This window comes from Saccopteryx bilineata, chromosome 5 (genome assembly GCF_036850765.1).
Source record: "Saccopteryx bilineata isolate mSacBil1 chromosome 5, mSacBil1_pri_phased_curated, whole genome shotgun sequence".
Lineage (NCBI taxonomy): Eukaryota > Metazoa > Chordata > Mammalia > Chiroptera > Emballonuridae > Saccopteryx > Saccopteryx bilineata.
The window spans coordinates 35,362,618-35,390,281 of NC_089494.1; the positions used below are offsets into that span (position 1 = coordinate 35,362,618).

Consider the following 27,664-nt stretch of genomic DNA (forward strand, 5'->3'; position numbering starts at 1 on the left):
CGCACGGGGGAGCCGCTGGGGCCGCGTTGCTTCAAGAGTTGCTGAGCCGCGGAGGAGGCGCTTACCTCCGAGTGGGGCCTGGCAGTGTCCGGCGGCCGTGCCGAGGGCCGGGCGGGCCGCAGGTCAGTCGGGGAGGCTGCCTATCTGGCCTCACCCGTGCGGAGGATCTGGGCCCCGGGTGGGCCGCGGGCCCGGGAGGCGGCGGGGAGCCCCGAGCACGAGTCCGGGCCGCGCTAAATAACATGGGCGGCCCCGGCTGCGAGCTCGGGCTTGGGGACGATTCCGCGGTCGCCGGCGGCGGGGATACTCCGGCGGGGCCTTCTGGTTTCTCGGCCCCTTTCATCCCACCTGGTGGGAGCAGAGCGTATTCCTTGAGCAGCGTTTCTCTGCGTGGGTCCGGGGCACACTGCCCACCCCTCCTCAGACCTGAGCCCGACTGGGTGCCGTGCCCGGGAATCTGCATTCAGCAGGCGTTCCTGATGGTTTTGATACAGGTGGTCACAGGACCGCACTTGGAGACACCTCCCCGGAGGGCAGGGCACTGCTGACATAGGGAGCCGAAATGGGTGCATTTGCGGATGGGGCACCGTGACTGGAGCTGACACGGTGGTGGCCCTCCGCCTCCGGAGAGCCTGTGGCAGGCGTATCTCTAAGTCCGGGCACTCCGCGTGCCCGCTGAGCTCCTGGGGTGCTGAGTGCAGGGCCTGGCTCAGGAGCCTTCGGCCTGAAGCACTGCCCAAGGTGGCCTTGAGGGGTGCAGCCGGGAGAGCCTGGGAGCCGGTCCTGCTGACCTGGATCGGAGCCGTCTCCATCACTAAGAGTAGGGCAACCTTAGTGTGGGCCCTGAACTATTTATTCCCCCAGTGTCCCCATCTGCCAATGGGTAAAGTTTATGTCGTTATAGGTAACATTTATCATTTATTAAGTACTGACTTTGAACAGTTTTAAGTCCCATCCAAAAGGGCTTTTGTAGGAATTAGACGATGTCAGTCCGGTGTCTCCTACCGTGGCTGGCACACAGTGAGTGCTCAGTAAATGGGAATTATTGAATGACACAGGCCCTGACTTCCAGGGGCTTATAGCCTCCCAAAGTAGGGATTAAACAAGTGAGGTAAAATGTAGACGGGGCTACCAAGTGTATTTGGAGAACTGTGCAAAGATTCTAACTACGCAAGTACTGAGGTTTGCCTGGGGCTTTGAAGAATGCACAGGATTCCAGGGAGCTGGTAGCGGGCAGCATGAGCCAGTTCTGTCCCATGCCTCAAAGGTGGTTCTCTCACTTGGATCATTGGGGGCTGCTCCCAGATCTATAGGCAGTGCAGGAAGTCACATCCAAAAGTGGTTTTGAAGGCAGGCCCATAGGCCCATAATAGTTCTGTCTATTCTGACCGTGTTTGACACACGTGGTTTTCCTCAGACTAATGGTCTCCTTTCCCTCTTTCTTTTTTTTTTTTTTTTTTCATTTTTCTGAAGCTGGAAACAGGGAGAGACAGTCAGACAGACTCCCGCATGCGCCCGACCGGGATCCACCCGGCCCGCCCACCAGGGGCGGTGCTCTGCCCCCCAGGGGGCGACGCTCTGCCCCCCAGGGGGCGATGCTCTGCCCATCCTGGGCGTCGCCATATTGCGACCAGAGCCACTCTAGCGCCTGAGGCAGAGGCCACAGAGCCATGCCCAGCGCCCGGGCCATCTCTGCTCCAATGGAGCCTTGGCTGCGGGAGGGGAAGAGAGAGACAGAGAGGAAAGCGCGGCGGAGGGGTGGAGAAGCAAATGGGCGCTTCTCCTGTGTGCCCTGGCCGGGAATCGAACCCCGGTCCTCCGCACGCTAGGCCGACGCTCTACCGCTGAGCCAACCGGCCAGGGCTCCTTTCCCTCTTTCATTGGAGACTGGATAAATCGGAGCATCTATGAAAGAATCTTATCTGATCACAGTAAAAGTGAATTGCCATTGATGTAGGTGAGGCTCCTGGCAGCCATGTTACCCTTGATGTGGAGTGTACAGAGACAGGGAGTCTCAGTCAGGAGGGCCTTTTTTTTTTCCCGTTACAGTGTTGATTTAGGTTCCATGGAAATGCCAGTCACCCATTCCCATTCCCATTCCCAGTTTCAGAATGAATTAAGAAATCAATTTCTTAAAACTTCCCTAAAGCTTCAATCACTTTGAAGTTAGATGATTTAGAGCAGGGATAGTCAACCTTTTTATACCTACCGCCAACCTTTGTATCTCTGTTAGTAGTAAAATTTTATAACCGCCCACCGGTTCCACAGTAATGGTGATTTATAAAGTAGGGAAGTAACTTTACTTTATAAAATTTATAAAGCAGAGTTACAGCAAGTTAAAGCATATAATAATAATTACTTACCAAGTACTTTATGTTGGATTTTCGCTAAGTTTGGCAGAATAAATCTTTATAAAACAACTTACTCTAGTTAAATCTTTTTATTTATACTTTGGTTGCTCCGCTACCACCCACCATAAAAGCTGGAACGCCCACTAGTGGGCGGTAGGGACCAGGTTGACTACCACTGCTTTAGAGATATTACTTGTTATTCTGGACCAGTCTAACTACTAGCATACATGGAATTCTGATCTCAGTTGATAATTTGTGTCTCCCTTAGTTACCTAACTTAAGAATTATAATTACCATTGTTAATCATTTCTGTTGTTTTGTTTTCTTAAATCTCCAGAGCCAACAACAAGTTCCACGATATACCCTATGGTAAAATTTATATCTTCATAGGTAACATCATTTATTAAGTACTGACTTTGAACCAGAGACTGACTGTTTTATATGCTTTAAGATGTATTAGTTATTCCTCTGGTAGTCCTTGGAGATAGGCACTATCTCTGCCTCCATTTTGTAGGTGAGTCACAGGCAGAGGAAGATAGGTATTTGTCTTGGGTCCCAGAGCTAGTGAGTGACAGGGCTAAGCAGCCTCATCCCATGCTACACAGGGATGTCCTCTGCAGTCTAGACAACTCCTTCAGACTTATTGTAGTTTAAAAAGAATATGCGAATAGCAAAGATATAAGCACACCTCACCTTTGCTTTACAGTCAGTGCATTTTGTGTAATTAAACAGTAATCACAACAGCTATAATTTAGTTGGTAATAGTTTATTATTTGCAAATCCTCTGAGCCAAAGTTTTCCAGATTCTCAGTATATCTCAAACTATGTTCATATTGTAGAAAATCTTTCAATTCAGTCTTGTCAATGCTGAGTGTATTTTAAATCACCTTGAAATGTATTTATCGTTGGAAATGTCAGTGGTGATTGTCCTTTGTTTTTACAGAGGGGGACTAGGACCACCATTGTTTTGCAGTTTCTGAAAGGGTTTGAAGGCAAAAATTCAGGTGTCATTGGGAACAATGGAAGACAAGGCAGAAGAAGAGATGTTAGATATTCTCCGATTGAACGTGGGTGGCTGTATTTATACAGCCAGGCGTGAGTCCTTGTGCCGATTTAAGGACTCTATGCTGGCATCTATGTTCAGTGGTCGTTTTCCTCTAAAAACAGATGAATCAGGTAAATAATTAGTCTGTAAGCATGATTATTAATATTCATTAAACTAGGAATCTAGTTCAAATTTCCTTTGATTTTCCTAATTACAACGGAATATATTAGATTAGTTTACTAATTAGTGAGATCATTAGGACTGTATGGAGACCAATTAGATAGATGAAGAAATTAAACACCAGTTTCTAGAATCTGTGATGCTCTTGCTGAAATTTGACAAAAAAAGTGAGAGTATGTGAAGGCCAGTAATTATAGGGATTAATTGTATTTTGAAAGTTGTTACATTCATGCAACTCCATGGGTGAAGGTATAGAGGCTGATTAATATTTTAGCTTCTCTCTGTGTTTTTCAAGTTAAAAAAAATATATCTGGAGAAAACACTGTTGCCGTCACTACTGTCAGGGGCAGTGATTGTTAGTGTAGTTTTATACTTGTCACCTAGTGTAGCTGAAAATGAGGCTTTTGCACATCTTAGAGGTGCCAGGGCTCCTGGAACCTCCTCTTGCTTCTGTGTTAGAAGAAAGAGAGGGGTCTTGAGCATGAGGGGCTGTTAGAAAACCCTGGGTTTTGAGAGATTGCTTTGCCAGCTGAACAGCAGTTGAAAGCGTGGGAAATGCACCAATGGCTGTTGCCCATGGCTTGACGTCCATCTGAACAGAAAGGTTGCTGGTGGAAGATGGTAAGCAGAGACTGAGTTTTCTGTCCCCAAGGGAGAAATGGAATTGCTGAGTAACATCACACAGAAGTATTTTTCTTTAATTCTGCTAAATTGCTTAAGAAAAGTCCTTTATCATAAAGCCAGCATACCATTTGCTTTTTGAAGTCAGATTTGCACAATACAAAGGGACTAATCTAATAAATCCAAACACATGGCATGCCTGAAGCCAGGAACCCTGGGTTTATATGCCAGTGCTGCAAGTCAACACGAACGTTGGACATAGTTCAAGCACCCTGTAGGCCCTCATTAGGAGAAAGACTCCAGAGGCCTTTCCTGGCCAAGCTGGGCTGAAGTTAGGGGTCAGCTTCTCTTTCTTCCAGAAGTCTGAAGTCTCCCTGGCTTTTGCAGTGGCCAAAGTGGGAATATGGTCATTGCCTCCAAAATTCCAGATGGAGCTCAGAATAATTTTCCTATATGGTCGGTGAGAATGCAGATCACTAAGTTTGACTAAACCTATTTGAACACTAGATGTGAACTTTCTTGTGAGAAACTAGTCTACCTCAGTATGATTTTAATTTGACATGTTAAAATTTTGTCAGTGGTCATGTGTATCTGTGCAGTTATTTTTGAACTGAATCTTTTCTAGGGGCTTGTGTTATCGACCGTGATGGACATCTATTTAAATACCTTTTGGATTATCTTCACGGAGAAGTTCACATTCCTGCAGAGGAGCAAACCCGTGTTGCTTTACAGGAAGAGGCTGATTACTTTGGCATCCCTTATCCGTACAGCCTGTCTGACCACTTGGCCAATGAAATGGAGACATATTCTTTAAGGTCAAATATAGAACTTAAAAAGGTCTTGACATTTTCTTAAGTTTTAAAAAATATATATGTATACATATATATATATTGTGCAGTAAGCAATGTATATTCTTTTGTATAGCTTATGTTGTCGCATAAACCAAACATGAGACAGTTTAACTTTTTTATAATTTTTGAAGACACACTTCTTAATGACTAGTAGTCATTTTTTAAGGCCAAAGTTCTGTTTTAGGAGAAGTGCATTATATCACCACTCAAAGGTTTATAGAATTTTTATTCTTCGCTGATGATGGCTATTTTATAGAACTGTTTTTCTCTTGAAGTTGTTTTTAAATTAAGAGCAATACTATATAGTATGTCAGGGTGTAGTGGTATTATTTTATTTACTGAAATGGTTTTTTTTTAAAGAATGGTCATAATTGTATGAAATCTCTTACCTGACTTAGTGAGTGTAGAATTTGTTACTAAATTAAAATATCAGTTTGATTAATTCACTTTGAGATTAGTATATCTTTTTTTTTTTTTTTTGTATTTTTCTGAAGCTGGAAATGGGGAGAGACAGACAGACTCCCGCATGGGCCCGACTGGGATCCATCCGGCACGCCCACCAGGGGCGATGCTCTGCCCACCAGGGGGCGATGCTCTGCCCCTCCAGGGGGGTCGCTCTGTGCCACTCTAGCACCTGGGGCAGAGGCCAAGGAGCCATCCCCAGCGCCCGGGCCATCTTTGCTCCAATGGAGCCTTGGCTGCGGGAGGGGAAGAGAGAGACAGAGGAAGGAGGGGGGGGTGGAGAAGCTAATGGGCGCTTCTCCTATGTGCCCTGGCCGGGAATCGAACCTGGGTCCCCCGCACGCCAGGCCGACGCTCTACCGCTGAGCCAACTGGCCAGGGCCTGAGATTAGTATATCTTTTTAAAGATGCTTCTATTTTAAATCACATTTTGAAGATCTTTACTACTTATTTATATGTTTTTGCCTTATTGATAAATATTACATTTGCTGTTAATTAGCACCTTTGCACAGCTCAGAAAGATGTTTTTCTGAATTAATTGTTAATAGTGAACACTGATCTGAACTGATGTGAATTCTTTGACTTGGGTATCCATGTCCAGCGGAGCTGTCTGATGCTGTGGTTATTAGGAGTACAGCGTAAAGACAAAGTTGATTTGGTCCCAGGTCCTCTTCAGGAATCTGCATGATTGTATGGGTTCTGCTACAGGAAGCATATATAATATAAATTGAGTTATCAGAAAGTCTTTTGGTGCTTTTTGCCACATCTGCAGAATGGGGCTAAAAAAGCTTGACTGGGAGGTTGTAGTGGGTTCACATTCATCTTCTGAAATCCCAAGTCTGTAGTCTTTTATTCCTGGTTTGTATGCAAAAAGGACATAGCATGCATACATTCATTCTGTCCACCAACACACCTTTATTTCAAATGTTTTTGGCATATGGAGCACTGTTTTAGAGATTGTGTGGGACACAGAGAAATATAACATATAGTTCTTGCCCTTGAACAGTTGATAATATAGTTGGAAATTTGTTCAATGTGCAAGTAAAGTCAAAACCCAATATAGGAGTTAGATGGCAATGTTAAATGAAAATGCAAGACATGTCAGGGTTCTATTTTTATTCACTGCGCCAGTAAATAATTATATTAAACATCTCCTTTGTATCAGGCGCTATTCCAGGCATTGTTTCAGGCACTTGGGATATAAGACAACAGTGCTTGCCCTCAAGGTGCTCACAGCAATAATGATGCCATTTCTCCCAGGTAATACCCATGCCACCCCACTGAGGGAAGCCCTCCTGCTCTATGTCCCGTAGCCCATTGTAGGCTCACCTACTAGCGCTTACTGCGTTGTGTGCCGCTGGCTTATTTAATGTTTGTATTCTGCATTAGCTGTAAACTCTGGGAGGGTCAGGATCTTGTCTCTTGTTCACTGTTACATCTCCAGGACTGGTAGTGCCCAGCACATAGCAGGTACTTAATAGTCAAGTGAATGAGTGGTAAGTACCAAAGAAGTTCAGACAGTATGTATTGAGTTCATATATTCATATCTTTCAGTGTAAAAGAGCAAGCTCAAATCTGCTTAATCCCTGATTGGATTTGGATATAAAAATAAGCATCAACCATAGAGCCAGTCAGTAGAAAGTGAAAGGAAGATTGAGTCAAATGGGAAATCTGGGAAAGTAAAGGGAAAAGTACAAAGGTCTAATTCTTAGTAATTATGTGAAGATTTTAAAATTAAAAGTGATGTTAGTAGTAAGGCTAAAGAAAGAGGAAATAAAATGTAATTTCTATTCAAAAAAGGATTCTCTAAACTGAAAAGGTGTTGAGTTTTTGGTTGGTGCTTTTTTGTGATTTTATTTTTAAAGTCATAAAGACTAGGTATAATTTTTAAAGCCATAAAATCTTTTTATTTCCCATATGACCAATTGAAATTATAGCTTTATATGACAGTAACAGCAAATTAATTTTTTATTAAAAATTATTTTCCAGAATTAAATTCAAATTGATATATTTATATATTTTGCTCCAGGCTTTAACAGACTTCTGTGACTCATATGGTTTAGTTTGCAATAAACCAACCGTTTGGGTTCTCCACTATCTTAACACATCTGGTACAAGCTGTGAGAGTAGAATTATTGGTGTTTATTCCACAAAAACTGACGGAACAGATGCTATTGATAAACAGCTGGGAGGAAGAATTCACAGTAAAAGCATTTTTAAAAGGTATGTCTATATTTTAAAATGAAAAAGAAACAAAATTAAGTCTTGGTCTTTTCTAAGAGGTATTACTAAAAGGAATATGTGGTTGACCAGAAAAGACCATCTATACCTCTCAACAGGCAGAGTGAGCCTTTGGAGCTGTTAAGATAGTCCTGCTTCCTGAGGAATTATAATCAAAACCATTTTTCACCTGTATGGTCCTGTACTGTGATTCTCAATTGGGGATGGATATCAGAAAAACCTGCAAAGCTTTATTAAAAAAAGAAAAGAAAGAAAGAAAAGAAAAGCCACATGCTTGGGTGTCTCAAACATAATCTAGGGCAGGCATCCCCAAACTATGGCCTGCGGGCCGCATGCTGTCCCTTGAGGCCATTTATCCGGCCCACCGCCGCACTTCCAGAAGGGGCACCTCTTCCACTGGTGGTCAGTGAGAGGAGCACTGTATGTGGTGGCCCTCCAATGGTCTAAGGGACAGTGAACTGGCCCCCTGTGTAAAAAGTTTGGGGACCCCTGATCTAGGGGCAACTGTTGAAGGAGTCTGTAGGCTCACTTAATGACCCAGGACTGGCCTGGGTCTCGGTGTCCTTTTCTGAGAAATGATGAAAGACTTTCCTGGTCCCTCCCAGCTTTAAAATTCTATGACTTGAACATGTTAGCTTCTTAGGGTTATTCTCTTAATATTTTCCCTGTAATCTTATTTACACTGGTCACTTCACTTAGCCAGTTTTTTATTTTAATTTTGGGGCTATTGGATTGGGGCACATAATAGTGACTAATGCATGACCACATGAGTTTGTTTTGTAGATGATTAAATATGTCATCATTTTCTGAATTTTTTGCAGGCAGAGATGTTTCTATATAGGATATATAACTGCCTGGCAAAGTGCTAGGGAAGTTTTAGTCAAAATGAGTCTTTTTCTCATTTTACTGGAGTTAGGTGATTTTTTAGAAGAGTTATTTTAAAAATTTTGTTGTGAAATTGATAAATACTTTACTACTGTGAAAAGAGATCAACTGTGGGTTAGTATATTCATATAGTATATTATAAACATAGTATATAATACTATATATACAAGTATATGTGTGTGTATGTATATATATGTGTATGTATATATAGGCATAAATATATATATATACATACACACACACACACACATATACTTAAAGGCCACAGAACAAAGCTTTTCCTTAATGAACAAGGACTTACTGTCTATTAGCTATATACATACTCACATACACAAACATACATTCACATTTAAGTAGTATGTTTTCATTACCTTTTGCACTGTTTCTAGAGAGGCGGGAAATAATGTTCAGTACATATGGAGCTATTATTCAGTAGCAGAACTGAAGAAAATGATGGATGCCTTTGATGCCTGGGAAGGAAGAGGTACAGTACAATTCTTTTATTTCATGGGAGAAGGTAGCATTATCCCTAGGAAGACAAAGGAAGGTTAAATATGCATTTATTATGTTGAGGAGGTAATTTTTTGTGTGGGTCCAGGTACTTGTCATGTCATGGTAACATTGAGATAATTTACTTACAAGTCTTTAAACCCCATGAGTTGCTAAATATTATTAATAGTATCTAGATATTATTAATCCACTTGCTTAAGGATCACAGAAGATGAAATGTTCTATGCCTAAGTTGTCTTTTTCCCCTTAATTAATAAGCATTTATTGAGTGTTAAGTGCAAGCACTAAATCCTAAAATTGGGTCCCCCCCCAAAAAAATAGCCCACTTCTCAGTCCTCAAATGATCTTAAAAGCTGATAGAAACAGTGATTGTCAGTCATGTAAAATTGAATAAAGGAGTGGAAGAGGCTTTTCAACACCACATCAGCCATCCCTCCTGTGTGTGGGGTGCTAGCCCCAGCCCTGTTTTCTTTCCTCATCTTTGCCCCTCTCATTTTTCTTCCTTTTTTTTCTTTTCTTTTTATACCCTTCAAGCAGACCAGATGAAGTATAATGAAAAAAGTGCTCTTCTCCTTAAGCTTATTATTTTAGATTTCATTGACTTTGAGATGCTTGGGTTTAAATTGAGGAACAAAGCTCACGGTGTTCTGTGTCTCCCTTCGTGCGTCTGGACGGGCAGGCCGTGCAGGCCGTGCAGGAGGCTCGGGAGGGCCTGACTAGGCTTATTTCCTTACTGACTTAGGAAGCTGGAGCAAAGAACTAGAATCACTGACTTTTACAAAGCATGCAACTGCTTTTAACCTTTTAGAAAGCATGTGATGGAGCATCATTACTATTTAATCAAGTTCTAGAAAGCCTGTGGAAAGCCATAAGACAGGAAACAGAAGTAAGTTGAAAGAAGACAATTATTATTATTTTTGGACAGTGTATCTTTTTATATAACTCAAAAGAGTCAACTAAAGGTAAATTAAATGATGAGTTTAATAGACTACAATAACTAGATACAATATACTGTATATACACAAAGAACTGCTTACTTATAATAAATTAATTAGAAATTTCAGAGAGAAATCCCATTCACTATAGCAATAAAGAAAACAAAAAAAATAACTAGTACTGCCCTATCAAGAAATGCTTGAGTGTTTAATGAAGAAAATTACTAAAATGTATTTATTCATCCACCCATTAACAAAAGACATAAAGCTTGACCAGGCGGTGGCACAATGGACAGAGCATCAACCTGGGATGCTGAGGACCCAGGTTTGAAACCCTGAGGTTGTTGGCCTGAGCGTGGGCTCATCTGGCTTGAGTGCAGGCTCACCAGCTTTAGTGCAGGGTCGCTGCCTTGAACATGGATCATAGACATGACCCCATGGTCACTGGCTTGAGCCCAAAGATCACCAGTTTGAAGCCCAAGGTCGCTGACTTGAGCCCATGGTTGCTAGCTTGAGCGAGGGGTCACTGACTTGGCTGTAGCCCCCAGTTAAGGCATGTATGAAAAAGCAATCAATTAATAACTAAGGTGCCACAACTTCAAGTTGATGCTTCTCATCTCCCTCCTTTCCTGTCTGTCTGTCTGTCTCTCTCACTTAAAAAAAAAAGCATAAAAATTATGGTGAGACATACGATGGTCCTGAGCAGGAAATCTGAATATTATAAAGATGTCAGTTCTTATTAGATTACATTGTAAGTTTAACACAATTCCTATCAAAGTATCAATAGAACTCTGTGGGAATCTTGAAATGATTCTAAAATTCCTTTGAAAATAAAAACAGGTAAAATAGCCAAGAACATTTTGGGAAGTAGTAGTCATTAGAGGAATGAAGCTGACTCTGTTTGATAGTAAAACATGCTGTAGATAGTTATAATAAAAACAATGTGTTTCTGGTATAAGAATAAACGCAGAGATCAAGAGTAAACCCTAATAAAATTTTAAGAATAAAAATACTAAGTAATAAGAAGTCACTTAGTTGATTGACTAAATGTCAATGAAAAAAAGATAGATTATTTAATAAGTAATCGGAAAATATGTTTGAGAGAAAAACAATTTTAACCTCACATCATTTATCAAAATAATCCCAGGTAGATTTATGAATGAAAAATGAAACGATATATAATGAACTAAAAGGAAATTTAAGCAAATAATTGACTTCTTAGTAAGGAAAGGAATGATAAGCCTAACATAAATTATAAAGCTAGATTAATATATTTGACTACATAATGTTTAAAGTATTAACTTTAACAAAAAAAATATTAAAAGACTATTAAAAAACTAGGATAAATAATGTTACATTAACTGGTAAAAGAATATCCGTAATGCAGAGAGTTTATTTTAATTGATTAGAAAATCAACTCCATCCCTACTCTACAAATAAATGTGCAAGGTTCATGGGCATAAAATTCCCAGAAAGGGAAATAGACATATGGTGAAAGGTTCAAACTTATTATTTATCAATGAAATATACACTCAATAACAACTATTTTATATACCAGATTAGTAAAGACCTTATATATTCTTGACAGGAGTAAAAATTAATTTTACTTAAAAAAAAATCAGTAGCACCAGAATTGTTCATACTCTTTGACCCAGCAATTCTACTTCTGGGAATCTACCTAAAGGACATAACCATATAAGATACAGAAAAGGCTTATGAACAGAGATGTTCAATTAAGCATTACTCGTAGTAAATAAAGAAATAGGAAACGAATAGAAAATCTGTAATAGAAAGTTAAAAACACTTTGGCACATCCATGGGATAATATAGCTAGCTATTCAGATTATTTTGAATAACTTTTTACATAGATGAATGCCCACGATGAAATAAGAAATGATTAAAATCAGGAAAGAAAATTAAATGTCAAGTCTCTTAAATTATGTGCATATCATATAACTAGAAAGAAGACTGGAAGGAAATACATCAAAATAACGAATTTTTATTTTCTTATATATACTTTTTTATACTTTCAAACTTTTATGCAATGAATGTTAACTATTTAATAGGCAGGAAAAAAAATGTTAAAAACAAACAGTGGAATATCCATACAATGGAATACTACTCAGCATAAAAAAATGATCATTGATACATATATCAACATGGATGACTCTTCAAATCATGCGAACGAAGCCAGACACAAAGGCTACATACTGTGTGATTCCTGATTTTATTTGTATGACACTCCGGAAATGACAGAACTAGGGAGTGGAGAGGAGGGACCTTTCTGGGGTGATAGAAATGTTCTGTTTTAATTATGGCTACGGTTCCATGACTGCATACATTCATAAAAGGTCATTGAACTGTGTACTTTAAAAGGATGAATTTTATTTTATATAAATTATATTTCAGTAAACCTGACTAAAATAAAAGCTTAATGGATAAGATTTGGAAAGGTTTTTATAAGATGAATAGATTTGGGGACATTATAAAGTGGTAGCAGAAAGTTATTGTCTTAAAACAAGGTTCAGAAAATTCTTTGAGTATTGGACATATTTTATGTAACAACTTATATACTCAACTTGCTAAGTTGTGTAGTATTACCAGACCTTTAATAATAAAAGACACCAACTCCCTTCTTGGGATTTTAAGGTAATTTTTTTTTAATGCTGAACAACTTTTATTCACCATTTTAAAGCCCTTCTTAATGAATCTATTGATATATGTCTTTATGGTTCTTTTTCAAAAAAACTGAGGAATTTATATAACAGAATTGAAATATACATTTCAGTGGCATATACCACATTGATAATATTGTGTAATCACCACCTCGATGCAGTTTTAAAACATTAGGGGGGGGTCAAACCATTTTATTGGGAGCCTTGGGGAAGGGTTGAAGGGCTGCGAGGACACTGAGATTGGATGTCCTCAGCCCAGCCAGGATCTTCCCAGCTCTACAGCTGCTGAAAGCTGAAACATCTTCATTGCCCCAAAAGGCAACCCAGGACCTAGTGAGCAGTAACTTCTCATTCGCCTCTGCTTTCAGCCCCTGGCAACCTCTAGTCTGCTGTCTGTCTCATTGGATTTGTCAATTCTGGATATTGAGATCATATAATTTGTGTCTGTCTTATTTTACTTAGCATAATGTTTTCAAGGTTCATAAGAATATATTTTTAACTTTCAATCAGAAATATATCAAGGTTAAAAACTAATATGAATTTGGCTGGAATTTTGGCCTAACACATTAACTCAGATTATTCTTGTTTGAAAAGGTGCTTCTAGGGTTTTGATATCTCCCATTTATATCGTAGTTGCCTCTTACAGAGTGGTTCATGAAATTTGCCTGATTAGAAGGTCACAGAACCCAATGAGGTAGACAGGGTAAGTGTTAGGACACCCACTGTCCAGTCCTTACACTGCTGCCAACATTGACTTATAATATAATAAAGGCAACTCACATCTCCCGAGTGCTTAGTCTGTGCCAAGCCCTGTCCGAAGAGCTTTACATTTATTTACTCCTGTAATTACCACAGCAATCCTGTGAGGTATGTATTGTAGTTGTTAACATTTTGCAGATGAGAAGATTTAGGCACAGAGAAGTTAAATAACTTTCCTAAGGTGACGTGGTTAGTGAGTGACAGGAGTGGGATGCAGACCCAGAGCCTGCCCTCTCTCACCGGCGCACACTCAGCTGCCCAGGGCCCGGAGAAGACCTGCTGCTTGCCAGTGACAGAGCGGGGCTGGTCGCCGGCTCCCCGGGACCCCTGTCAGGAGCTGTGCGGCTGCTGCCCTGTCTCTTGGTGGGAACACTAACCCCTGCCTTTGTCAACTGCGAGGCATGAACCTCAAGCTTTCTTTCTGGCTTGTCTTATACAAAGCAGTGTTTCTGAACATTTTGCAGTGGACAAAGGCTCTCTTAATTAGGTCTTTTTTTCTTTCAGGTGTTAGCTACTGGCGGGTGCCTCACGAGCTGATAGAATGTTGGACTCTGGAAGAGCGGCCTCTGCTTGGCAGCTTGCGTCACATGGCGCCAATTCGAAAGAGGTTATCAGTGCTTTGTTACGGTGTTTGATTTTTGTCCTTTTTTTTTTTTTTTAATCTGTGACCTATATTTTTACCTCCTTTATTGGGGAAGTGAATAATAGTTCTTGACCTTACTAATCCTGTTAATCACCTAGATGAATATAAGTAAATATAAATCTTGATAAATGCAAAGTTAGCAAAACTATGTAGAAAGTGCAAATAATTCTCTAAAACTTTTAGTATGTACTTTTTGGAAGAGTGGTTTTAAAAATACTAGTGGACACAGTAGGAATGCTATGCTATTTAGTTTTCCCCACAAAAATGAAATCCAGGCTTTATTGGCAATAGTCAAAATATTTCTTGTGACTTATTTGGAATTATTTTCTCCTTGGTACCGCAAATAGTATTTTAATTTAATGGTATTTTCTTGTGTTCTATAAGATTATTAGCACTACATTTATTCCACATCTGTGTCAAATCATCTTTTTTATTGTCTGGGAATTATTCATGGCTTTCAGGTGTTCTGATTTCTTAATCCTCCGCTCTAGAACTTGAGTCAAGGCCCCTATGGAATTTCAGAATGCTCTCTTACTTGTGCCCCCGGGTCTTTTTCAGGAATGCTGGGTTTATTCAGTTTTTAATAATTAATCATCTTTTGTTACAACAGATATTTTTTCTTAAAGGTCCTCATTTTGTTATCATGATTCTTTTTTCTTTTTTTTCCTATTTGGTTCTCTAAAAATGTCTGGGAAAGAAATGAGCCTAGGCGAGCAGCTTTGGCTTACAGGAGAGTTAGAGAAAAGGGGCCTTGGAGACAGGTTCAAGGGGTTAGCCCAGGACAAGGTGCAGCTGCCCACTGCTCCCCTGGTTGCAAGTCTTATGGGGTCCCTTACAGTTTAGGAGAAAGAGAGGGGCAAGGAAAACATGCCTGGGGGGAGTAGAGGAGGAGGAGAAGGAGGAAGAAGGCACAGGTGTCCTCCCAGGAGGGAGAGCGCTTGTTTTCATTATATATTGAACCTATAGTTAGCAAATATCATTTTCGTCTATGCCGTGGATCAGCATGGCTCGTAATTCTGGGTCTTGAGGGAGAATGGCGCAGAATTAAGAAAACAGACTCATTGAGAAAAAAGGATGGGATCAGGAGGCCTCTTCATGCTGACGGCAATATCTGAGTGTCCCGTAGCCCCAGTTTGCTTTATTATATAGCCATATGCAAATAAGGAAGTGCTTGATACAAAGTCACACATCTGAGGCAAAAACAGAAACTCTCTTAAGGCATAAACAGGAATCCCCCCACCATGCATAAGTGAAATCAACCAACATTTGAACAAACAGTGAGAGGAAGGGCATGTAAATTGCTTCCAGCAACTTAAGCAAGCAAGTGAAGTGAGGCTATGGGATGAGTGCAAATACTCAGCTTCATAGCCAATATGGAGGTGGAGGGGTGAGAACTTAGCCTTTTGCTAAGCCTTGAATCTACAAAGGCTTTTTGCCAGTTGCAGTCTACTACATAGTCTCCTTTTCTTTTTTATTTTTAATTTGTGTGCTGAGATTTGCTCTCATTTGATTTCATAGTTTCCCAGATTCTAATTCGGAGGCAGATTGAAAAAATACAGAATAAACATAAAATTAGTATAGCCAATGCTAAGAGATACCCAAACAAGTATTCTAATACATTACAGGAATTAAAGCCTTTTAGATTATCAAGCAAATTTTTAGCCAACACTACAGGATCTATAATAGAGTCTTTGCTGTTTTAAATGTCTTTAATATGTTAATGTAATTTCACCAAGTCCATGTTGGCACCATCACCATTCCAAATCCCTGCAGATGCAATCCAGCCCCACTTCAGTCCCATTGAGAACCATCACAAGGAGCAGGAGTCCAGGAAATACATCCAGGAAAAGTCAGGAGTCCAGCAAACACATCCAGGAAAAGTCCGCGTGGCACTGGAACTGTCACATTTCTACACTTTGCAGCTAGCATCCAAGTCCCAATGACCGCTGCTTCTAGCTGGTAATGATTCAGGTTGACTGGAAAAGCCATCTGCAGGCATGTGTGGAGATGGAGCCCCTGTTCTCTTCAGCCTGGAGAGACCGGGGGCCCTTTCCTGGAGTTTTGCAGCCGTGGAGGTGGTGAGGAGAACCTTGGGATACACTGTGCTGGGTGGAAGAGGTAAATTTGTAACAGAAGTTGGCAAAAAGGAGAAAGAGAGTTCTAAATTAGGAGTAGGTCTCAGCCTAAAATATGAATGGGGCCTTGAAGTAAGAGGAATAAAGGAGACAAACAAAGCAGCAGAAAATAGGACTATCAACACCCCCAACGGAGATCTTCGAGGGATGAATAAAAAACCTGAATATTGGCCCTGGCCGGTTGGCTCAGTGGTGGAGCGTCGGCCTGGTGTGCAGTGATCCCGGGTTCGATTCCTGGCCAGGGCACACAGGAGAAGTGCCCATCTGCTTCTCCACCCCTCCCCCTCTCCTTCCTCTCTGTCTCTCTCTTCCCCTCCCGCAGCGAGGCTCCATTGGAGCAAAGATGGCCCGGGCGCTGGGGTTGGCTCCTTGGCCTCTGCCCCAGGCGCTAGAGTGGCTCTGGTCACAGCAAAGCGATACCCCGGAGGGGCAGAGCATCGCCCCCTGGTGGGCGTGCCGGGTGGATCCCGGTTGGGCGCGCTGGGTGGATCCCGGTTGGGCGCATGCGGGAATCTGTCTGACTGTCTCTCCCTGTGTCCAGCTTCAGAAAAATACAAAAAAAAAACCCAACAAACAAACCCTGAATATTAGTAAGTGGCCCTTGTGTCCATAAGAAACGAGATCAGTTTACCTGCTACTTGGAAGAAATACCCTAGGCTCGTCCACAGTGACATGAGATGGGGCCAATGGCCTTAGGCACCTTTAGCCTTCAGTGGCAAGTCCCAGCAGGCTGGGCAAGGTTAGGTCACAGGTGGCTGGAGCAGGGCTGGAAGATACTGAACCCTCCCTTAGAGGAGCGAGGGGGCAGCTTACCTTCCATTGTCCCTTTTTCCCCACAGCAAAGACATGTCCCTGGTGGGGACCGAGAAATCTAGCAGGCTTTAGCTCAATGACCTTCCTTTCCACTATTGAAGCAGGGCCCAGATGGAGTCTTATGAGACCCCTTTGGGGCATTGGAGCCTTTAAGGGCATATGGCAAGAGCTGGTATTTTACCTGATCTCTTTTGGGCTTTCTGTCTCTTGGTCACTATAGACCTTAAAAGCCATGCTCAGAAGCTCTTGCTGAGGTGTTTGAGGGTCCTCATCTGTCTATATAAACTTTTCCGTATATCTGGAGCTATTTGGAAAAAGACAAAACAGCGTTATGAGCTGGATCAAATAAAAGAGGGTAGAAGTTTGCAGGAGAAAAGGGTTTGGCATCTCCTGTACATCAGCATTCAAAAGAAATTTTTTAAAGTAAAAAGCATGATAAGGAAAATTTGCAGGAGTTTTAGGATATGACTCCCCATTTTATATTTTTTAAAATTGACCTTAAATATTTGCTGGATACACTTTAATAATACCTTGACTTTAAAGATTGTAAGGAATACCCATAATTTGAAAGGTTTGACAAAATATAGTAATTACTTTTCCTACCTATGTAGGAGTATTGTCAGTTTTAACCAGTTTAAGAAGTCCAATAATAGAAAATGCGTACAGACAATGAGCTATAACATGCTTTGCAGTTCTCCTGTTCTGGCAGAGGCTACTATAAATCCAGAATATGTATCCACTATAATGTGGACAAAGGACTGTTTGCCAAATGAAGGTATATGAGTAACATCCATTTGCCAAAGTTGTCCTGGTAGGAGTCCTCAAGGGTTAACCCCAAATGAAGTGACAGATTGTAGTGTATGATACCTTAGGCAGGATTTAACAATCTGCCATGCTTCTTCCCGAGGAAGTTGAAACTGTTTACACAGGGCTGCAGTGTTCTGGTGGTGAATAGTATGAGACTGAATTGCTTGATCTGTCATAGTTGCTCCAATAATTTTCTTTTGGGTAGCTTGATCAACAAGGGTATTCCCTTGTGCTAAAGCTCCCAGGAGCATGGAATGAGCTTGAATATGTCCTATAAAACATGGAACTCTATGTTGACGTACAGGTCTTTGAAGAAGGAGAAATTGCTGAAATAGTTCCTCATCAGCAGTTGTCCTTAAAACAGCAGTCTCTATAGTGGAAACAACCAAATATTTGCTGTTTGTATACAGATTAAAGGAGAAATATGGCAAATTCTGAAAAGCCATGACAATGGCATGTAATTCTACTCTTTGAGCTGATTTTAAGGCAACTGTTTCAGTATAAACTTGTCCATCGATTATTAAGCCTGCTATTCCTGAGCTGGAACCATCAGTAAATACTGTAAGTGCTTCAGGAATGAGCTTATTAACAATTGTCTTAGGAAATACAAATAATAGTAATTAATGAAAGTCCTGTAAAATTTGCAAAAGCAATTTGCCTTTAGTGGAAGTTTCCCAGAGCCATTGTTGTTGATCCTTTGAAAAAGGAACAACAGTAATTTGAGGCTCAAAACCTATAAACTGTAAGAGTCGCCTACACCCTTTGATAATCAAGGAGGCGCCAAGATCAAAATACAGAGATGAAACTTTCTTAGGAGTAACAGCTAAATGAATCCATTCAGTAGGACCTGAAGCTTGCCACAGTAGTCCCGTTGGAGTGTAACTCGAGGGACAAATTAGTAAGGCAATTGATTCTTCAGGATTTATGCGTTTTAGTTGTGCTTGTTGCAAGGCTTTTTTTACAAGCTTTAAAACTTGCTGTCCTGCAGCTGTAAGTAGCCAAGGAGAAGCTGGTTCAGCCGAGCCTTTAAGAGTATCAAAAAGTGGCTTCAGTTCCCCAGTAGTTAATTTCAAGGAAGGTCTAAGCCAATATCTCCTAATAATTTCTGGAAATCATTTAAGTTTGCAAATGATCTGTCCTGATTTCTACTTTTTGTGGACAAATTTGTTGTCCCTCAATAATTTTTCCTAAATAAGAGAAAGGTAAAGATTGCTGTACCTTTTCAGGACCTATATAAAGTCCTGATTCTTTCAAAGAATATTCTAGTTGTTGCAAAATGGTCAACACAGTGTCTTTTATCTGGATAAGCAATAAGAATATCATCCATATAATGAATTATGTATGCCTTAGGGTGCTGCCTTCATACTGGAGAGATAGCTTGAGCAACATATTTTTGGCACAAGGTAGGACTGTTAGCCATACCTTGAGGCAAAACTCTCCTCTGGTATCGCTCCATTGGAGCCTGGAAATTAAGCGAAGGAACACTGTATGCAAAACACTTGCAATCATGAGGGCTTAAAGCTATAGTAAAAAAACAATCCTTCAAGTTAATAGTTACAAGGTGAAAATTCCATGGAATGGCAGTAGGAGAAGGGAGTCCTAGCTGGAGAGGACTAATAATTTCCATACTCTTATTTATTGCTCTCAAATCTTGTAATAGCCTCCAGTTTCCTGATTTCTTTTTAATAACAAATATAGGCGTATTCCATGGGCTATTAGAAGGTTCAATGTGCCCAGGCTGTAACTGCTCTTGTACCAATCGAGCAGCTGCCCTAAGTTTCTCCTAAGAAAGGGGCCGTTGGTCTACCCATACAGGATTATCTGATTTCCAATTAATTTGGTCTGCACAATGCATTATTGGGGCAGCAGGAGCTACCAAGGCCTCTATGCTAAATTTTGATATCTTAATCCATGCCTTCTGGTATTGGGTGCCATTTCTTTTTTTTTTTTTTTTCTGAAGCTGGAAACAGGGAGAGACAGTCGGACAGACTCCCGCATGCGCCTGACCGGGATCCACCTGGCATGCCCACCAGGGGCGATGCTCTGCTCACCAGGGGGTGATGCTCTGCCCCTCTGGGGGGTCGCTCTGCCGCGACCAGAGCCACTCTAGCGCCTGGGGCAGAGGCCAAGGAGCCATCCCCAGCACCCGGGCCATCTTTGCTCCAATGGAGCCTTGGCTGTGGGAGGGGAAGAGAGAGACAGAGAGGAAGGAGGGGGTGGGGGTGGAGAAGCAAATGGGCGCCTCTCCTATGTGCCCTGGCCGGGAATCGAACCCGGGTCTCCCGCACGCCAGGCCGACGCTCTACCGCTGAGCCAACCGGCCAGGGCTAGGGTGCCATTTCTATGGGGGTGAGAATTCCCCGCTATTCTTTCCCTAGTCCCTTAGTGGGCAAAAATCCCTGATCAAGCGTTCAAGTACTGACTAAACTATTAGGACTGACAAGCAATGCTCCCATATTTTTCAAAACATTTCTACCCCACAAATTAACTGGCAATCCAGGGAGCACATAAGGCTTAAAAAGTCCAGAATGACCTTTATCTTTTCATTGTAAAAAAAACTAGAGCTTTGTTGGGGGGTTTACTCTGTCCTATACCTTGTAATTCTGTGGCTGCTGCATAAGTGGGCCAGGAAGGAGGCCAATGTAGCTTAGCAATAACAGATACGTCAGCTCCAGTATCTAAAAGTCCTTTAAATTTACACTCTTATATTGTTAGTTCCATTTCGGGGCATTCCTGACCTATTTTTTGAATCCAATAGGCAAAATCAGAGGAGCCAAATCTTCAATTTCCTTGGGGCCCCTTTTGCAGGATGTGACCTGAGAAGCAGAATTAGCTTCCTTATACTATTCTTCTAACTGCCTGAAGTAGCTTGAGACAAATTCTTGAGCTGACCTATCAGGGCCCTGCTTAATTTTGCTCAATTCCTTTGTTGTACCTACCTGAGTATAGCCTTACACATAAACAAGACAATTTATGCACAAAAACACAAGTATAACATATAACTTTGATTAATCCTAATACTTGAATTGCTATTTGGCTCCTAACTCTGAACACACCTCACGATGCACTAACCAAATTAGTAAGTCTTAAGGATCTACATTCTATTCTTTTTAAATTTAAATGAGCGCTCCTTACAAGTTCTAAAATCATTTTATTTTTTCAATATTAGATTTGGCATTTCCAATATTTGCATGCAAGAACTTAATTCAGGCCTTAAAAACAGACACATTTTAGACAACATTAAATAAAAACTAAACAGAAACAAGAATTAGACGAATCAGAGAGAAACCCAGGATTTCAGAGCACTATCAGATTAGAAAGATGCCTGCCTGATTTTAGTCAGGGCATTTTCTGACAGAGGGACTGAAGGATGGAACTAAACAAAATTTCCCCAATAAAATTTTCTTGGCAGCTGCTGGGATATATATATATATATTTTTTTGTATTTTTTCTGAAGCTGGAAACGGGGATAGACAGTCAGACAGACTCCCGCATGCGCCCGACCGGGATCCACCCAGCACGCCCACCAGGGGGCAACGCTCTGCCCACCAGGGGGTGATGCTCTGCCCCTCCGGGGCGTCGCTCTGTCGCGACCAGAGCCGCTCTAGCCCCTGGGGCAGAGGCCAAGGAGCCATCCCCAGCACCCGGGCCATCTTTGCTCCAATGGAGCCTTGGCTGCGGGAAGGGAAGAGAGAGACAGAGAGGAAGGAGAGGGGGAGGGGTAGAGAAGCAGATGGGCGCTTCTCCTGTGTGCCCTGGCCGGGAATCGAACCCGGGACTTCTGCATGCCAGGCCGATGCTCTACCACTGAGCCAACTGGCCAGGTCCGCTGCTGGGATATTTTTTATAGTCAGATCCAACACAGATCCCCTGCCTCAATTTCCAGGCAAAGAATAAGAAAGAAGCAAAATGATAGTTAAGAAGATTGTAGTTAAAACATTAAAGAAAATCGGACCATTACAGGAAAAGCTGTATCTTTCCTAATACCCGAGTCTCCTATCCATTCTCAAATTCTATAGTTGCTGTAACCAGCAGTTCAGATTGACTATGCTGAGATTTCACCCCTACTTCAGCTTCAGCTGAGTGGCAGACTAAGCAGCCGGAGAGAACCAGAGGTAGCCACACTGTCCTACGTTCCTCAGCCCCCAAGCCACAAAGTACAGCACCAACTGCCAGAGAGACTGCCACTTTCATTTCTCCTGCCATAGTCTCCTCATACCACTGCCTTCTCAGAACTTTACCTACTTGCTCCCCTCCTCCGGGAACCAGGGGCACACATCCTGAACATATCTCAAAAAGCATTCTAGCTGCATAACTATTCTCATAAAAAGGTTTGACCCTGATTGTCCCATAATTTTTTACTCCCAATTATACTCTCCCCAAAAACTTTCTTTACTCACTGCACACTTGGAAAGTTCCATCACCTGCCTTTTGTTTAGTTTTCTCGTACTCAAGTTCCTGTTCAGGCACCACTTGCTGTGGACCAGCGCCGCTCGTAATTCTGGGTCTTGAGGGAGAACGGTGCAGAATTAAGAAAACAGACTCATTGAGAAAAGAGGTGGGGATCCGGAGGCCTTTTCAATGCTGATGGCAATATCCCAGCACCCCATAGCCCCCAGTTTGCTTTATTATATAGCCCTCAGTTTGCTTTATTATATAGCCCCCAGTTTGCTTTATTATATAGCCATATGCAAAACAAGGAAATCCTTGATACAAAGTTACACATCTGAGGCAAAAACAGGGACTCACCCAAGGCATAAACAAGAATCCCCCACCATGCATAAGTGAAATCAACCAACATCTGAACAAACAAAGGGTGAGAGGAAGGGCATGTAAATCGCTTCCAGCAACTCAGGCAAGCAAGTGAAGTGGGTGCAAATACTCAGCTTCATAGCCAATATAGAGGTGGTGGGGGGAGAGCTTAGCCTTTTGCTAAGCCTCGAATCTACAAAGGCTTTTTGCCATTTTCAGTCTACCACAGGTTTAGAGCAGTGGTTTTCGGCTAGGGGTGATTTTGTCCGCCAGGGGAATTTGGCAATGTTTAGAGATATTTTTGGTTGTTACACTCTGGAGTGAGGAGTGCTACTGGCATCTACTGGACTAGAGATGCTTTTAAATGTCCTAGAATGCACAAGGCAGCCCCCACAGCAAAGGATTATTTAACCCAAAATGGCAACAGTGCCAAGATGGAGAGACCTCAGTCTGGGGTCTACAGAAGATGTGGACAGAAAACAAAGCAGCAAGAGGGTGTTATGGGGACTTCTGTGTTCATTGTCTTTCCTCTGGGATTTTATTAGGCATCATTTTTGATGCATTGTCAGGATAATGATAACTTGTGAGACCTGACCTGTGGTGGCACAGTGGATAGAGCATCGACCTGGATGCTGAGCTCCCTGGTTCCAAGTCCTTGGCCAGCCCAGTCAAGGTACATGCGAGAAGCAGCTACTATAAGTTGATACTTACCACATATCTCCCTGCCTTTCTCTTTTTATCCTCTCTTGAAAATCAATAAATAAAATCTTAAAAAAACAACAACACCCAAAACCTAAAAAGCACTTACAACGTCCCAAGAACTGTCTGAATCACCAGAGAAAATTTAGTTATGTTCAGCAGAGTTTTAGGGTTGACTATATTGTACAGTAGTCCTCGTATTCACAGGGGGTGACTTTCATGTCACCTAGTGGATGCCTGAAACTGCAGATAGTACCAAACCCTATACATGTGGTTTCATCACTATTGAAGACTTGTTTGGGATGGTATCTTTTCTCCTTCATCGACTTCTTTAACTCTGATGGAAATGTGCAACAGCTTCTTTATCAGAAGACTCAGCTTCTTCAGTGATTTTTATGTTTTCCCTGCAAACCTGTTCCTGAGTCTGTGTAACCATCCCTTATTTGCAGTAAGTGGCTAGTCACTCGTTGGGAACCCCTTGCTGAAGTCTTTATGTAGGCTCAGTGCTTCTTGCCACAATGTGTTGCCATCCCTCGGAACACGTTCTCTGGTCACGTCTTCCACCCATCCTAACTAAGTACTTAGCACGCACTGTGACCCTAACTTTGCAGTTTGAGGTGTGACACCAAAACTAGCACACTTTTTTTTTTCTTTCACAATTTCACGAGTAGAGTTGTTTTCACTGTAGATCTTAGGAACCTCAGGGTATGATTTTTTTCTTGCCTTATTAAGTCATGACTTTCACTTTCTCACTTAATGGAAGCTTCTCACTTATTTTACAGCTTCTCTTCGGCATATCCGAGTTTCCAGCATCACTACTCCTGTGTTTGGGGCTGTTATTAAGTAAAATAGTGTTATTTGCACACAGCAGTGCGATACAGTAGCAGTCGGTCTGATAACAGATGGTTCCTTAGTGGGTAGCTACACAGTGAGGAGGTGCCGGACAAAGGAGGACTCCCGACCGGGTCGATGTGGGTGGGATGGTGCTGGGTTTTATCACATTCAGAATGGTATACAATTTAAAACTTCTAAGTCATTTATTTCTGGAATTTTCTATTTCATATTTTTGACTATGTATGACTGTGGGTAGCTGACACCATGGAAGTGGAAGCAAGGAGAAGGAGGGATTGCTGTGTTTGCATTCTTCACTATATAGAGCAGTTTTTAAATGACCATGCTATTATGATCCCATTTCTAAGAATCAGAGTTCACTACATTCTGTTTGCCTCTGAAAGCACCAGAGTCTGGGGTGAGGGCAGAAGGCTTGGAGGACTGCTGGTCCACTTTGTGTTCAAGAGCAGGTCTTCATAGGGTGAAACCAGGGGCAGCAGGGGAAGGGACAGGCAGGTTTCTCACAGTGGTTGTTTGACAGACTCAGGGTCACTTAAAGTTTCTCCTTTGGGCTTTTTATAATGGAAGGAAAACTCAGTTGGAATATTTGAAGGTTTGTTCACTACTTCTCAAATTCAAAAAGTGCCTAACGCGACCATGGGTTTGACTCTTCTAGCAGTTCCCAAAATGTGTCTCCTGGAATGCTAATTTTACTGGGTACTAAAGACTTCATTACAGAATGACTGGGCAGCCTGACCTGTGGTGGCACAATGGATAAAGCATCAACCTGGAAATGCTGAGGTCGCCGGTTCGAAACCTTGGGCTTGCCTGGTCAAGGCACATATGGGAGTTGATGCTTCCTGCTCCTCCCCCCTTCTCTCTCTGTCTCTCTCCTCTCTCTCTCTTCCTCTCTCTCTCCTTTCTAAAATGAATAAATAGAAAGAAAAAAAACAGAATGACTGGGCAGTACGGATGAAACAAAGTAGAGCAGGCATCCTCACTGTACGCTTCCCAGAACCTTTAATGTGTTCATAGAGATTTTAGAACTCCAAGAGGAGAATAAAATGTGCAGCAGCATTACTCAAATTTATTTGACTGTGAAACCCCCTTTTCCCCAGTAAATCTCTTAAAACTACTGTTCTGGGCAAAACAACTTGGGGTATTTCTGGTTATCTTCTGGCTCACATCAGGATTCTTGGGAACGGAGGGATATGCTGTATAATTCTCTCACATCTCATTTCCAAATTTTAGCTTGTTGATATTATATCTGGTTTAAAAAGTCTGTATTCAAGTTGGAACAATCTTCTATAAACTTACTAATTTACTTACTGTGTTTATGGCAGATGAGAAATGAGGTATTTTGATACTTGTAAACCCTTGACTCAAATTCTTGACAACCATTTTGCTCGCCTTAAAGGTGAACTCTGGAGATGGCTCCACTGTTACCGAGCGTGACGTGCTAACACCTGCTTCTTGTTTCCAGGAGACTGGTCCCTTTCAGTGAAGAGGACGAAGCTGTGGACTGTAGGACCGGCCCTAAGCCTGTCAGGTATTTGGGTCCCTCCACTAGCACCCAAATTAAGGTCAAGAACTCTGCTTCAGTCAGGGTGTCCCCCACCAGTGCCCTCGCCTGGTCCCGGGCCATGGCACACCAGTCTTCAGGAGCAGCGACAGCCCAGCCCTCTGCACTGGCGAGAGCCCCGCCCCTGGTGGGCTCTGGCGGACCTGGGCATTCCCTGGCTTCCCACGGGACCAGGAGTGCTGAAAATGGGGCCACTCACACACTTCCAGCGAAGGCTCTGCTCCCCGACAAGAAGGCCACCCCGCACCGAGTGATAAAACTGAAGCGGACTCCACTATGTGCCACCGGGTCTGCCCTACCTGCCTGCACAGCAGCGAGGTCCGCGAGGGCCCTGGCGCCGCCACCGGCCGAAGCACCCATCTTGGATGTGCGGACAGAAAATGGGCAGGGCATGACCGAGTGATGGAAACAGCGGACTCCAGGTGCCCTGTCTGCCCCCCACAGCTTCCAGCCCGGTGGACACGCATCAGTGACACCGTTTGTTGATGCAGTAGAGGGGAAAACTTCAATGTTTCTATTCAGGACAATTATGGGAAAAATAAATTGTGTGATGTAAGAATGGAAGGGGAGAGATTTTAGGTGGTTGGGGCTGTAGTTACTGTTAATTTTTCCAACTTTTAAATGATTATTAGTTTACAGACAATTTGAATTTCAGGTTTTTAATTCTTTTTAATGGTTAATTGGTATTAAGGCAACATCATCACTGGAGAAATTGACTTTGTTTTTTGTTTGTTTGTTTGAATTTTGAAGGGTTTTATTAAAGGAGGAGATTTATTAATATGCCGGGCGCATATGACTGACACGGGGCATATCTAACCCAAATCGTGCGTACCAAATACATCTCAGAGGCTGGGTGTATACCCTTTGACCTCATACAGGTTGTGGGGACATGACACAATTATATATTAACAAGATTATAACATTTGTCTAGGGGATATAAAAAGCATTGAAACTTTTAAGGTAACACATGGTGATGTCATTTTACATATTATAATACATTCATAAACCTTTTAGTGTCCATCTCTCCTGTTTGCCTAGAGGTACAGTTACTCTCAGGATTCCAGGAAGGGCCAAAGTCAGTGTAGGTGGTATGTAAATTTTGTCTCATTGAAAGGGAAAGGAAGTTCTTCAGATAACCTTAATCCTTTCAGAGAACTAAAGTTAAATAACCCAGTTGTCCTTGTAAGTCAGGAGACTTTCATATCCTTCCCCCTCCATTTTCCAAAGAACGGACAGGACAGAAAGCCTGACTTTTCCTTTTAAAATGGCGTTGGCAATACTAAGTTTCACAGTTCTCTGGCACCTAACCATACTCCCCACTGGTTTATATCCTGAGTCAAATCCTTGACTCATTTTAACGAGGTGCATGAGGCAATCCTTAATTTTTATAAATTTTCTTAATTATTCAGAAATAAATGGCTTTTATAACAATTTACTTTCTTCCTTTCTCTTTCAAAAAGTATTGCTATACCCTATACCTTTTATTACTATAACTATACAATTCCTTTTAGTCAGAAATCTTAAAGAATTTAACCTTTAGTGACAACCAAGCTGGCTTTTCTTTTACCCTAGTTTCCCCTTTTCCTCAAAGTCTAATTAAAAGAGGTCCTCAGTGAGTTTCTTCATGCATTAACCGTTCGTAGACCAACCAGCTTCCGGTTTGTGGTGGGAGCACGTGGCTGAAATAATTATAGACTTTAGGCTATAATTAGACTTTTGTAATGTTACTCATTGCAGCCCAGGGATTGGAGTGAGTCTGGGCTTAGGTCTCCCTGCCTGGTGAAATGAGGGGGTGCTACCAGTGCCTCCTGGGGCTACGACACTATTTCACAGACCACTGCCGAGGGAGGCAGCAAAGCGCAGATCAGGGGAACTCACTGCACGTTA

The 27,664-nt window shown here is 42.0% G+C and overlaps 1 protein-coding gene across 2 annotated transcripts; it reads left to right on the top strand.

The window, feature by feature from the left end:
• KCTD18 (potassium channel tetramerization domain containing 18) lies at positions 1–27,664 on the top strand. Of its 2 annotated transcripts, XM_066281120.1 has the most exons (7): positions 1–122; positions 3,295–3,527; positions 4,823–5,034; positions 7,540–7,733; positions 9,026–9,120; positions 14,020–14,122; positions 25,679–27,664. In XM_066281120.1, exons 2-7 carry the CDS (start codon positions 3,371–3,373, stop codon positions 26,178–26,180), a joined length of 1,263 nt encoding a protein of 420 aa, XP_066137217.1. In that variant the 5' UTR covers positions 1–122; positions 3,295–3,370; the 3' UTR covers positions 26,181–27,664. The 2 variants fall into 2 exon arrangements, with proteins under 2 accessions (XP_066137217.1, XP_066137218.1); XM_066281121.1 differs by lacking the exons at positions 1–122; positions 3,295–3,527 and having other exon boundaries at positions 4,875–5,012.

Excerpts from the sequence above, each read along its gene's own strand:
- KCTD18 (XM_066281120.1), top strand. The coding sequence starts at position 3,371 with ATGGAAGACAAGGCAGAAGAAGAGATGTTAGATATTCTCCGATTGAAC. Across the intron at positions 7,734-9,025 it reads AGTAAAAGCATTTTTAAAAG|AGAGGCGGGAAATAATGTTC; the intron begins GTATGTCTATAT and ends CACTGTTTCTAG. Across the intron at positions 14,123-25,678 it reads ATGGCGCCAATTCGAAAGAG|GAGACTGGTCCCTTTCAGTG; the intron begins GTTATCAGTGCT and ends TCTTGTTTCCAG.